Source organism: Aquarana catesbeiana, linkage group LG04 (genome assembly GCF_042186555.1).
Source record: "Aquarana catesbeiana isolate 2022-GZ linkage group LG04, ASM4218655v1, whole genome shotgun sequence".
NCBI lineage: Eukaryota > Metazoa > Chordata > Amphibia > Anura > Ranidae > Aquarana > Aquarana catesbeiana.
In genome coordinates this window covers 592,951,704-592,965,609 of record NC_133327.1, presented here as the reverse complement: position 1 = coordinate 592,965,609, position 13,906 = coordinate 592,951,704, and the positions used below count along the sequence as shown (strand labels likewise).

The window sequence follows — 13,906 nt, the reverse complement described above, 5'->3', positions numbered from 1 at the left end:
TTATATTTTAGCTGAAGTTTAAAAAAGGCCCTAGGCTTTAGCTTGAGGTCCAACCATAGACATTATCACTGTAACATTAATTTCCGTAAAGGGCTGTTAAGGTAAACAAACATTTGATGCAATCTAAAATCCTTAGAGATCACAAAAAAGACATAATTTTGGACAAAAGTTTATAAATAGTACAGAAATAAATGTGAGATAATTTAATAAGAAACGTTAACTAGAACTCCAGCCAAAAGTTTTGTTTTAGTAGGGAAAAGTCATAACATGGTTGTAAATGCTGATGGCTTCTGAATCTGCTTTCACACATGCAGAGCGTACAGTGCAATCGGAAAGTATTCACAGCAATTCACATTTTTTCTAGATTTTATGTTACAGCCTTATTTCAAAATGAATTAAATTAATTATTTTCCTCAAAATTCTATAAACAATACCCCATAATGACAACATGAAAGAAGTTTGTTTGAAATCTTTGCAAAAAAAAAAAATCACAAGTACATAAGTATTCATAGCCTTTGCCATGACACTCAGAATTGAGCTCCAGTGCACCCCGATTCCACTGATCATCCTTGAGATGTTTCTACAACTCGATTGGAGTTCACCTGCAGTAAATTCAGTTGATTAGACACGATTTGGAAAGGCACACACTTGTCTATATAAGGTTCCACAGTTAACAGTGCATGTCAGAGCACAAACCAAGCCATGACGTCCAGGATATTGTCTGTAGACCTCCAAGACAGGATTGTATCGAGGCACAGATCTGGGGAAGGGTACAGAAAGCTTTCTGCAGCATTACACTAGGGCGAAGATTCATCTTCCAACAGGACAATGACCCTAAGCACACAGCCAAGTTAAGAAAGGAGTGGCTACAGGACATCTCTGTGAATGTCCTTAAATGGCCCAGCCAGAGCCCAGACTTGAACCTGATAGAACATCTCTGGAGAGGTCTGAAAATGGCGTTGTACTGACGCTCCCCATCCATCCTGATGGAGCTTGAGAGGTCCTGCAAAAAAAAAAAATGGGAGAAATTGCCCAAAATAGGTGTGTCAAGCTTGTAGCACCATACTCAAAAAGACTTGAGGCTGTAATTGGTGCCAAAGGTGCTTCAACAAAGTATTGAGCAAAGGCTGTGAATACTTATGTACATGTGAGTTTTTAGTTTTTTATTTTTAATAAATTTGCAAAGATTTCAAACAAACTTCTTTCATGTTGTCATTAAGGGGTATTGTTTGTAGAATTTTGAGGAAAATAATGAATTTAATCCATTTTGGAATAAGGCTGTAACATAACAAAATGTGGAAAAAGGGAAGCGCTGTGAATACTTTCTGAATGCACTGTAAATCCCAGAATTCACAAACCGTGTAGAAGTCACTAGCATTTTCAGAAGTACAGTTGCATTCAGATATCTACTTGTATAGACAGCTGTATGTGGCACCCATGGATCCTAGGCACAGGAAAGGGGTTTTATGTTTGAGGACTTTGCAGCCTCTAGCTGTCTATGTGCATTAGGCTGCATTCACACCTGAGCGTATGTATCATTTTTAGGTGTTTTTTAGGGCATTTTTCTGGTGATTTTGTAAAGGCATTTTGAGGTCCAAGGGTCACCAATGTAAAAGCAGTAAAACGCCTGTAATCTGCCTAAAAAGAAACTCATGTATTTTTTGAGCTCTGAATCTGTGCAGCTTGTTCAGGCCTCTTGGCTGCTTCTCTGATTAATGCTCTCCTTGCCCGGCCTGTCAGTTTAGGTGGACAGCCATGTTTAGGTAGGTTTGCAGTTGTTCCATACTCTTTCCATTTTCAGATGATGGATTTAACAGTGCTCCGTGAGATGTTTAAAGCTTGGGATATTTTTTTTTAACCTAACCCTGCTTTAAGCTTCTCCACAACTTTATCCATGACCTGTCTCGTGTGTTCCTCGGCCTTCATGATGCTGTTTGTTCAGTAAGATTCTCTAACAAACCTCTGCGGGCTTTACAGAACAGCTGTATTTATACTGAGATTAAACTACACACAGGTGGACTCTATTTACTAATTAGGGGACATTTCAAGGGACTTGGTTCCCCTAGATTTTAGTTAGGGGTATCAGAGTAAAGGGGACTGAAAACAAATGCACGCCACATTTTTCAGATATTTATTTGTAAAACATTTTGAAAACCATTTATCATTGTCTTTCCACTTCACAATTACAGTCAGGTCCATAAATATTGGGACATCGACACAATTCTAATCTTTTTGGCTCTATACACCAACACAATGGATTTGAAATTAAACAAACAAGCTGTGCTTTAACTGCAGACTTTCAGCTTTAATTTGAGGGTATTTACATCCAAATCAGGTGAACGGTGTAGGAATTACAATAGTTTGTATATGTGCCTCCCTCTTTTTAAAGGGACCAAAAGTAATGGGATAATTGGCTGCTCAGCTATTCCATGGTCAGGTGTGTGTTACTCTCTCATTATCCCATTTAAAAGGCACAGATAAAAGGTCCAGAGTTCATTTCAACTGTGCTATTTGCATTTGGAATCTGTTGTTGTAATCTCTCAATATGAGATCCAAAGAGCTGTCACCATCAGTGAAGCAAGCCATCATTAGGCTGAAAAAACATAACAAACCCATCAGAGAGATAGCAAAAACATTAGGTGTGGCCAAATCAACTGTTTGGAACATCCTTAAAAAGAAAGAATGCATTGGTGAGCTCATCAACACCAAAAGACCCGGAAGACTACGGAAAACAAATGTGGTGGATGACCGAAGAATTCTTACCCTGGTGAAGAAAACACCCTTCACAAGAGTTGGCCAGATCAAGAACACTCTCCAGGAGGTAGGTGTTTGTGTGTCAAAGTCAACAATCAAGAGAAGACTTCACCAGAGTGAATACAGAGGATTCACCACAAGATGTAAACCATTGGTGAGCCTCAAAAACAGGAAGGTCAGATTAGAGTTTGCCAAACAACATCTAAAAAAGCCTTCACAGTTATGGAACAACATCCTATGGACAGATGAGACCAAGATCAACTTGTACCAGAGTGATGGGAAGAGAGGAGTATGGAGAAGGAAAGGAACTGCTCATGGTCCAAAGCATACCACCTCATCAGTGAAGCATGGTGGTGGTAGTGTCATGGTGTGGGCATGGTAACTGGTTCTCTTGTATTTATTGATGATGTGACTGCTGACAAAAGCAGCAGGATGAATTCTGAAGTGTTTTGTGCAATATTTTCTGCTCATATTAAGCAAAATGCTTCAGAACTCATTGGACGGTTCATCACAGTGCAGATGGACAATGACCCGAAGCATACTGCAAAAGCAACCAAAGACTTTTTTAAGGGAAAGAAGTGGAATGTTATGCAATGGCCAAGTCAATCACTTGACCTGAATCCGATTAAGCATGTATTTCACTTGCTGAAGACAAAACTGAAGGGAAAATGCCCCAAGAACAAGCAGGAACTGAAGACGGTTGCAGTAGAGGCCTGGCAGAGCATCACCAGGGATGAAACCCAGCGTCTGGTGATGTCTATGCGTTCCAGACTTCAGGCTGTAATTGACTGCAAAGGATTTGCAACCAAGTATTAAAAAGTGAAAGTTTGATGGATGATTGTTAATCTGTCCCATTACTTTTGGTCCCTTAAAAAGTGGGAGGCACATATACAAACTGTTGTAATTCCTACACCGTTCACCTGATTTGGATGTAACTACCCTCAAATTAAAGCTGAAAGTCTGCAGTTAAAGCACATCTTGTTTTTTTCATGTCAAATCCATTGTGTTGTGTATAGAGCCAAAAAGATTAGAATTTTGTTGATGTCCCAATATTTATGGACCTGAATGTATGTGCTACTTTGTGTTGGTATATCACATGAAATCCTAATAAAATACATTTAAGTTTTTGGTTGTAACATGACAAAATGTAAAACATTTTAAGGGGTATGAATACATTTTCAAGGCACTGCAAATACAATTTAATTATATATAGATATATAAATTCATATTAACACTATTCTTTGTTTCTGTGAAAGAAAAAACAGGATTTTTTGTTACTCGCCACAAATTCCCTTTCTCTGAGTCCATTAACAGACACAGCCTCTTCTTATTCTTGACCACAGGATTTTTTAGCACCACCTACAGGAGTAGGACACTAGACAGAAAATAAACTCGGCACCGCCTATGGGCAGTCGTCTTCCTCTCTGCCATAGGCAAACCAGTTAACAAGCAGCATCAACAAATAGCAATCCAAAAGGGATGTCCAAAAACAGAGGGGATGTGAAACTCGAGTCAAACAGCTAACAGGTGCCCAAACAGGCCAACAGGAAAATCACCCAAACAAAGTCCTCAAGAGGAACAGGAAACCTCAAATGGCTACCTGCAAATTTTATCGGCCAAAAAAACTTCCAAGAGCGCAAAAACATCCACCTTATAAAACTTAGTAAAAGTGTGCACAGACTACCAATTAGCCACCCTACAAACTTGAGACACAAACACTTCATGTCCGAACCCCCAGGAGGCACTAATCGTCCTGATAGAATGTGCCATAACAGGTAAGGGAGAAACCCGAACCTTAATAGTGTGATTCTGAATAACCGCCTGCCTGATCCATGTAGAAATGGCGGCAGAGAAGGCTGCCAGGCCCTTTCTTGGCCCGTCCGTGACCACAGAGAATCCTATCTCCGAAAGGAAGCTGTAGCAAACAAATACACCCGAATCTTTCTTGGTGTCCCTGGGTGCCCGTATAGTATCACGCCTCCTTACACTTTCGCGGTCAGGGATGGAGGGCCTCGGCGTCACATCATGACGCCGTCAGGTGGCTTCTGCACATCTGTGAATCCTAAAGGAGTGGCGCAATATATAGTGATGCAGGATCATTCACGCACGTGCACCGTGATTCTTTCCCTCTGAAGCGGCACGGCACAATGATCATTCTTCACTGTTTGGGTATCTGTTTTTCATTATTTCATGGTCATTTTCCACCAATATCTGCACATTAATAGGGCAATATTACTTTCATGATGGGTTTGCCAGCTTGGGATTCACTCACTAATGGGTCATTTGATGGCAACCAATTTCAGTCTATTCCTTGATAATGGACACTTATTTGTTTCCATTTTTAATATATCACTCATTTTATTTATTTTTTTATATTTATACGAATTCCACCCCGAGGTAGATGCCCAATGAGGTCCATATATCATTTATTGCACTCATGCACAATCCCCCTCTGAGAAAGTGCCCCATTTCCCTCATTTTGTTCAGACTTTATACTTTCCCCATTAGCCACTTCTGGCACACATTTTTATTTTCATTATGTATTTGCATGCGCCTATACAAGGTTGTTTTTTGCACTATTACACACGGTGTGTGACGTTTAGGAGTTTGCTGCTTGGAACAAGTACTATTGGCCCCCTTCATTGAGGTTTACTGTTGCGGTTTTCCAACTTTCAGTATTTGTACACCCCTGACCATCGTGACATCTGGTCATTTCCCTGGACGGCTGCCTGTCTGGCTGGCCCCCTCCCCTCCACAGTCTCCGGGGAAAACTATACAGACCGTTTGGGGATCTACTTTTGTTTTACTTTATCTTCATTTCTAATGGGGAGACTTATGAGAACCAAGAATCCACTTGACGGTTTACCCTGGTTTTGAAGTTTGCAAATTGTAAGTTTTGGTCTTCCCTCTCCCCTCTGCCCCCCCCCCCCCTTTCTGCTCTGATTCTTAACAACCTTGTCTATAATTTCAGATGTTTATATATGTATCTCCTGAGGAAGCAAACATTGTCTCACGAAACGCGTAGAGAAATTTATCATATATACATTTACACCTTGGACTGTCAGTTATACCTTGATTTATGCAACTAAGGAAACTCATGCATGTACCTATGCCTACCAGAATTATTTTTAATTGTATGTATCAAAAGTTTTTAAATGTTCAATAAAAATTGTGTATATTTTATAACCTGTGGTTTGTGTCTCACAAAGTCCCTTGGGCATCCTTCTTCTTTGTATATATACATATCAGGACTAAGACACTCTCATACACAACACACGCCAGTTCTCTCTTGCGTAGATACATCCGAATCGCCTTCACCAGATTCAAGGAATGCAGAGCAACTTCCTTAGGATGTGAGAGATGCTGGCGCACTGAAGGCAGGACAATGACCTCAATTAAATGAAATTCGAACACGCCTACCGAAGGAAGGACAGACATGGATGGAGAACCACCTCCTCCTTGTTTAACACCAAATAAGGAGACCTACAGGACAAGGCCGCCAGCTCTGACTGTGCATTGAAACGATGAGCCACAAAAAGGCGACCTTCTGAGACAGCGTAAGCAAGGGAAGATCCTTAAATGCTCTCAAAAGGAGGCATCCCCTCCTTTTGAATGAAGGTACAAATCAAAGAGTACGTGGCCAAGGGATGCTGAAAGAAAATGTGCAAGAGCAGAAACCCGACCTTTAATAGTACTTAAAGTGTGTTTTTTCTCTACGCTCCGCTGAAGAAAAGTAAAAATCCAAGCCACAATATGTAGGCTTTCCAAGTTTGATGGTAGATTTTCCTAGAGGGTGATTTAGCATGGTAGGAATTAAGGATCCTGACAAACTTCTCTTCCTCAGAACCTGTTTTTCAATAGCCAAGCCATCAAAGCCAGCAATGGGAAAGGCAAGGTGGAAAACAGAATATCTTCCCTGAGGGGCAGCCACGAGGCCAATCTCGGGCCACCAGAATGACTGGAATCCTTTTGGCCTCTATCCTGCGCAGATGATGGGGGAGAAGTTTGAGAGGAGAAAACACATTTATGAGATGATACTGGCTCCACAGGGCCACCAAAGCATCCGTCGCGTCCACCAAGGCCCTTGCCATGGACCTAGACATCTTTCTGTTAAAATGAGATGCCAGAAGTTCCACATCCAGAGTGCCCCACCGTAGGCATATCTGACAAAACACATACGGATGCAGAGGTCATTCTCCTTGATCCAACATCTGCTGGCTGAGGTAGTCTGCCTGACAATTTTCCACACCTGGAATGTGCACAGTAGATACAGCCAGCAGATGACAGTCTGCCAACTAGAGAATGCATGAGGCCTTCAGTGCTGCTGCTGCACTCTTTGTCCTGCCTTGGTGTTTGACACAGGCCACTGCTGTGGCATGGACCGACTGAATCCTGACCGGGTGCTCCCCAAAAAACTCTGTCCACCATTCCAGGCACAGCCTAATCACCCAAAGCTCCAGCACACTAATTGCCAGTCGAGATTCCTCTGGTGTCCAGCGACCCTGGGCCAAGTTCGGCCCCATAACTCCCCCACAGCTGGATAGGCTGGCATCCGTGTACCAAAAGAAACGACTTCCCCGCCCAAAGGACAGGAGAACGCAGCCACCAAAGCAGACCTACTCTGGTCTTTTGACCAAGGATGTGGGGGATGTGTCCCACTTGGACAAAATTTCCTTCTGCAAGACCCTCGTGTGGAACTGAGCATATAGGAAAAACCTCAAGGTAGACACCATCAGGCCCAGAACCTGCATGCAAGAGCGCAGGGAGGGCAGCCTGAGGGACATCAGTGGACAGATCACTGACAGAACACAGCAGGGCCAGCCAACCCAAGGAGCACCCGCACCCTATGCCATGAAAGGGGGAGGGGCAGCTACTTTACAAGTTTCATGAAGGATGCGAGTGCCTCTTCACTGGCAAATCCACCTGCCACTGAAGTTGGGGCTGTTGGCCAGGGTAGTGTTGTGACATGGGAATTGCCCAGTCATCCTGCGAGACTTTGAACTCCCCGGCGCCCTGGATGGGGCTGTCGCAATTGACCTGCAGCTAAAGGTCTGCATGCGCTTAATCATTACCATGATACCATGGTAATGATTAAGCACAAGTTGTATGTGTAAAACGCGTCTATGTGACTGAATTCTGGTGTTCTTGGTGTCATCACAGTGATTTTCAATAAAGGCATTTTGGAACCTTTGGATGTGCAGCCATTCTTCTTTTTCAAGTATCCTACGGAGGCGGGCTGGGGCTAGCACTCCTAGTGTTCAGGTTCCATTTGGGTCATCACATACACCTGGAGGAGCAGTCTTCTTTTTTGACTTACTTCTAAGACCCTAGGTAGAAATAGCTGGTATGCCTATAGCAGAGGGGGTTTATACCAGCTAGGAGTGCCGAGTTAATTTAATGCCCAGTGTCCTACACTAGTAGATGGCACTATAAATTCTATGGGGTGAAATGTGCAGTGCTTATGTGATCATATAAACCATAACAAATAATATGAGTCCAAAAAACGTGAATAATAAATTATGTGCTCAAAAATACTCCAAGCAGTCCTCTATTATGACATGTGATGTCTGTAAACAGAGGAACATGGACGTGTGATGTCCAAAAAAGAAAACGAGTCAGTGACAAGCTTCAATCATGTGTGATGATAATCTTCAACCACATGTGGATCTAATATAGTGACAGTCTTTAAGTTCAAATATGTATGATATAATAACAGTTGATAGTAGATCCACCACCAACGACACCAGAAGCTGCTTACCAAAGGGATTGAACTCAAATAGGTGTACACTTAGTGAGTCAATCAAGCTTTGTGGTATAATATACCAAGGGGATCAGATGCTCTATCCAGATACGACCTCCAGATGGACCTCCGAACAGGTGTAAGGTATGGACGGACTCAGTAGATATAGGCAGTTATCCCCACCATTAAAAGAAAGAGGAAGGCATATAGCGTAACTCCGTATGGAAATTTTAATGCATGAAGAGCAAAGGAAATACACTCACGTGTTTAGCCGTAAAATCAAGTGCTTGTATAAAAGAAGACAGTGATCTCAGCATATCCTCCCGAAGCGTTTCGACTAAGTCATAATCTGGGGTGCTGGACCACTGTACTGGTTGAGTATTTATAGATACTGGTTACCCCCATAACAAGTGGCAGCTCCGTCTGATTGAAAGTGCAAATTATGGAGATTACTTCCTGGTTCCTCCAAAACGGCACCCGGGCTTGCATTCCAAGCCTCGTTTTCATATGTAGATTTCAGATGATGACTTCTAAGTCAAAACGCGTCGGGAGGATATGCTGGGACCACTGTCTTTTATACAAGCGCTTGATTTTACTGTTAAACACATTAGTGTATTTCCTTTGCTTTTCATGTATTAAAATTTCCATACGGAGTTACGCTATATGCCTTCCTCTTTCTTTTAATGGTGGGGCTAACTGCCTATATCTACTGAGTCCATCCATACCTTACACCTGTTTAGAGGTCCATCTGGAGGTCATATCTGGATAGAGCATCTGATCCCATTGGTATATTATACCACAAAGCTTGATTGCCTCACTAGGTGTACACCTATTTGAGTTCAATCCCTCTGGTAAGCAGCTTCTGGTGTCTTTGGTGGTGGATCTACTATCAACTGTTATAACATCATACATATTTGAAGTTAAAACTGTCACTATATTATATCCACATGTGGTTGAGGATCATCATCACACATGATTGAAGCTTGTCACTGACTTGTTTCTTTTTTGGACATAACCAATTTCCTCTGTTTATAGACATCACATGTCATAATAGAGGACTGCTTGGAGTATTTTTGAGCACGTAATTTATTATTTACGTTTTTTGTACTCATATTATGGTTTATATGATCATGTTATGGTTTATATGATCACATAAGCGCTGCACATTTCACCCAATTTGTCATTTTTGCAACTTTATCCACTGCTGTGCTGGCTGCTTTTATTTTATTTTATATTATTTCTTTTTTAGACAGTGCGGTATATATTTGTTTACAATTTACAGTACTATAAATCCTATGGTCGAAAATAGGAAGAGGCGGTGTCTGTCAGTGAACGAAAGAGAAAACACATAATCAACTGATACAATCCATGATTAAGATTAAGTATTCTTGTGTTTACATTACATTACTTCAATTCTTCTGCACAATACACCACTGATGTGGCAAATAAATATTCAGTCTTCAACACCACAGGTGACTGCAACAGTGATCACTCACCAGCTTTTTTTCTGTCTATACCCTTGCTGTAGGAATAAGCGCATACCTCCCCTGCCACAGCTGCATGTATACAAGGGGAATGCCTCGGCTGCCTATGATTGGCTGTCCATTTTGACAGCTTCCTGAAGGGATAGCTCAGATGGGTTCGGATTTTTCATCTGAGTGACAACCCTAAAGTGATTGTGATTGCATTCTATGCATTAAAATAATAAGCCTTCTGTGTGCAGAAAGCCCCACCTAGCCCCCTAATACTTACCTGAGCCCCATCTGTTTCCAGCAATGTCCACGAGTGTATTGGCCCTCTGGGATTCTCCCTCCTGATTGGTTGAGACACAGTAGTGGAGCCATTGGCTCCCGCTGCTGACAGTCAAACTCAGTTAGCCAATCAGGAGAGGGGCGGGACCGAACCGCAGCTCCGTGTCTGAATGGATAGATGGATGGATGGATGGAACTGCAGCTTGGCTCGGGTGCCCCCATAGCAAGCTGCTTGCTGTACTGGCACTGGACAGGAGGGAGGGGCCAGGAGCTCCAGCCAGGGACCCAAGAAGATGAGGGTTTGGCCTGCTCTGTTCAAAACCCCTACACAGAGCAGGTAATTAGAACGTTTGTTATTTTAATAGGAAAAAAAAACGAGACTTTACAATTACTTTAACATCAGAATAGGAAGTTGAAGGAAACAAAAACCAGGCATGAGTAAAAATGGAGGTTGCCATAAGGAAATCATTCATGAAATGCTAGTTGCTTGCCCGTTATGTTTTTTCCCGCTTGGTTCAATATTTTGAGTGAATGACCTAAAATTAGAACTTTTCAGATCTGGATACCAGTTCTGGGTCTGTGACTTAGAAAGCTCTAAAGCCAGAGGTCAGCATAACAACCAGGCAAATAACATTTAGAAGATGGTCAACAACATCAGCCACCCTCACATAATTATAGGTTTATTAGAAGCAAATTATAGCCTCATGATTTAATTGATGAAGTGGTTGTCAATTCATCCATACTTTCCTTTTGTCTATCCTATATTTTAAAGAAAAGAATCCTGCTCAGCTTATGGCAGGGCATAGCCCTCTACTTACTGCTCTTACCTTTTTGTTGTTTTCTTTAATATCTTGAGGATTCAGAGACTTGTACTCACTGAAGGAGAAAATGGCAAAGTGGGTACACACAAAATTTGACTTGAAAAAAATAAATATATATTTTTAAACAAGTTCAGTCTAAAAATAATAATAAAAACAGACACAATAAAATTGTATGGCAAGTAATTTTTCAGGAATTCAATCAACAAAACTAATAGGGTGGAAAATTAAAAACAGGCAAAAATATATGAATAAATGCTATGGCTATGGCTGTTTCAGTGCCTACAGCTTTTTAGTCTAAAATAGGAGGCAAGGACCAGAGACGAGCTTTGACAGCCAAATTTGCCATGTGGTAATCCCTTGTCGTCAGCGTTCAAAGACCTACAGGCTTATTTCTCTCATCTCATTTCAACACGAACAAAATTTTTAATAGCATCTTGAGGTCAGTAGTTTCTATAGGATTAAGGAAGAAAAAATTATAAATGAGATGGGAGCCTAAAATGAAAGGGGGACATTGACAGTTGCATTGTAGGCTGTTAACACTTTCTCAACCAGCATTCCACATTCCATGATACAAATGGTATAAAGACCTCCCAAAACTTTTTGACAGATCTGAAATCGTAAGGCAGGGCAGTAAAATTATCAACTTTCCAAATAGCATACATGAACTTTCTTGCTCCAGTGAAGTTCTTCATGTTTTGATTGTGCCAATAGAAAATATTTGTGTTTTATTGCCATGAGTAGTATAAGACACAACCAAGGGCTGAATAATTATTACCCCTCATGCACACAGGCTGTTAAAAAAACGTTATGAAAACGCCAGTATCTTTGCAGTGATTTTTTTTTTTTAACTTTTTTCAGCGTTTTTGCAATAGCGTTTTTGAGCGTTTTTGAGCGTTTTTCCGCGTTAGCGTTTTTGAGCGTTTTTTTTTTTTTCACTGGATCAAAAACGCTAAAAAACGTTGGTGAATGACGTTTTTGAGCGTTTTTGAGCGTTAGAGCGTTTTTACAGCTGAAAAACGTCTCTCAGAACCCACTGGTCCTGGGTTTTTTTTACAGCTTAAAAACGCCTATGCCACTTGCAGCTCAAAAACGCCTAGGTGGGCATGAAGCCATAGACTAACATAGACAGGCCTTTTTAAGCTGCAAAAAAAGCTCAAAAAAGCAGCTGTAAAAACGTCCGTGTGCATGAGGACTTACTAAATCCAAAAAACAGGCAGTACTTTTACAACAAGCAAGAACATTTTAAGTAGAACTGCAGCCAAAAAAGTTTTCTTACTTTTTAATTGTTAGTGAGAACGGGGAAGGGTTTTCTAAGTTTTTGCTGCTGTTTGCATCCCCTTTTGGTGTATTGATCATAACTTTCTGTCCTGGTGGCACCAAATGCGACAATGCTCAATTAGGTGACTTAAAAAAACCTGACAGAGATCCTTCTCTACTCTACCAAAAAGTGTTTTCATTACAGTGTTTCTTTTGTAAAAATTTCCCCTCATTTTCTCACTTTTGGCACAAGTTCCTTTGACAGAAAACCTTCCCAGTGATGACAAAGATAGCTAAAAAAAAGGCAGTGGTTCTACACCTTTCCTACTCTATCCAAAATGGAAAAACAAAAACAAAACAAACACTTTGACTAAAGTGTGACTCTAAACCTACATGCACACTGGACAGCAATGTTCAGCCTCTCATAGAATCATACAGGCTGCCAGTAGCGGGGCTGGACGGTGTGCCTGTACCTTCCGGCAGCACGGAAATGCTGGAATCTCATGCACAGGGGCTAATGCTTAGTGTGGATGAGGTCTAGCAGAAATCTAAAGTGGCTGTTAACCTCTGATTTGAAAAATGAACAAAGCATATCCCTGTATAGTGAGTACTTGCCTCAATTCAAGGCACCTAGTGTGGTTCCTATCTGCCCTCTCCTCCTTTTGCAAACTGCACAAGTCACTTCTGACAAGTTACACTGATACCACAGAATCCCAAGGGACAGACCCTCACCTCCTTCAGCACACAGAAGGTGATTGACAGCCTCAGATCTGCATGTTTCCCTATGGGACTGTGTGTAGAGGGAGGTGTGTCCATTCCCTTCACTTAGGTCTCTGATTACATTCAAGTCTCTGCTGTATACTGTGCAGTTTATGACATCAGATCCCGCTCCTGCCTTCTGAAAATAAAAATGCTGTGTAAAATGTGTGTTTAGGAGGCTGTAGAGAAGGATTTGTTTCACCTCTGTGTATAGCCTGAGGCTAGTTACTTCACTGGTTATACTTTTTTCTATTTTATTCACTTGACTCTTTAGAAATAATCAAGTTTCTTAAATGGTGTACATGTTTCCTAACCTAAATATAAACTATTTTACACATAGTATTCATGATATATAGCGAGCTGTGCATACCACGCTTTTTAATAAGAAAGCCCAGCACTAACTTTTTTCACTGGCTGACTCAATTTCAATGAATTATTAGGTTTTAACTACAGATTTGCATGCTCATCTTAACCAAATGTATTTTGCAAAAGAAAAGGAAAATAATCAAGGTCTCATGCTGTATATTTATTTGTGTTTGTTGGGTGTGTCTATATTAAAATTGGAATGACCACTTTGGATGGCCATGGATGTCATGGAAGTTATGGAAAGATGATTTTGTATCCATTGTTTATGACTCCAAGGTGAGCTCAAAAGTCACTCTAAGCTTGTTGAGTAAATATATTCATGTAATAAAATTTTTTATTAAACAGGAGGGTGGAGATAATTCTTCTCATATGTAGATGGAGTGAGAACCTAAGAGACAGTAGTAGGGAGGAGCCAGGTGTGGGGTAAGAGGGAAAGAACAGAGGGGGAAAGAATGGAG

General features: G+C 41.2%; 1 protein-coding gene across 6 annotated transcripts in view; it reads right to left on the bottom strand.

The window, feature by feature from the left end:
* The window catches only part of EHBP1 (EH domain binding protein 1), a 733,557-nt gene that overhangs the window by 313,204 nt on the left and 406,447 nt on the right, over positions 1-13,906 (bottom strand). For all 6 annotated transcript variants that reach the window (XR_012243991.1, XM_073628177.1, XM_073628181.1 and 3 more), the window contains one exon: positions 11,073-11,121. Coding sequence is in view for 5 of the 6 variants with exons in the window: in XM_073628177.1 (XP_073484278.1) it covers positions 11,073-11,121 (49 nt within the window). In the remaining variant the exon portion in view is untranslated. The remainder of the gene's footprint in view (positions 1-11,072; positions 11,122-13,906) is intronic.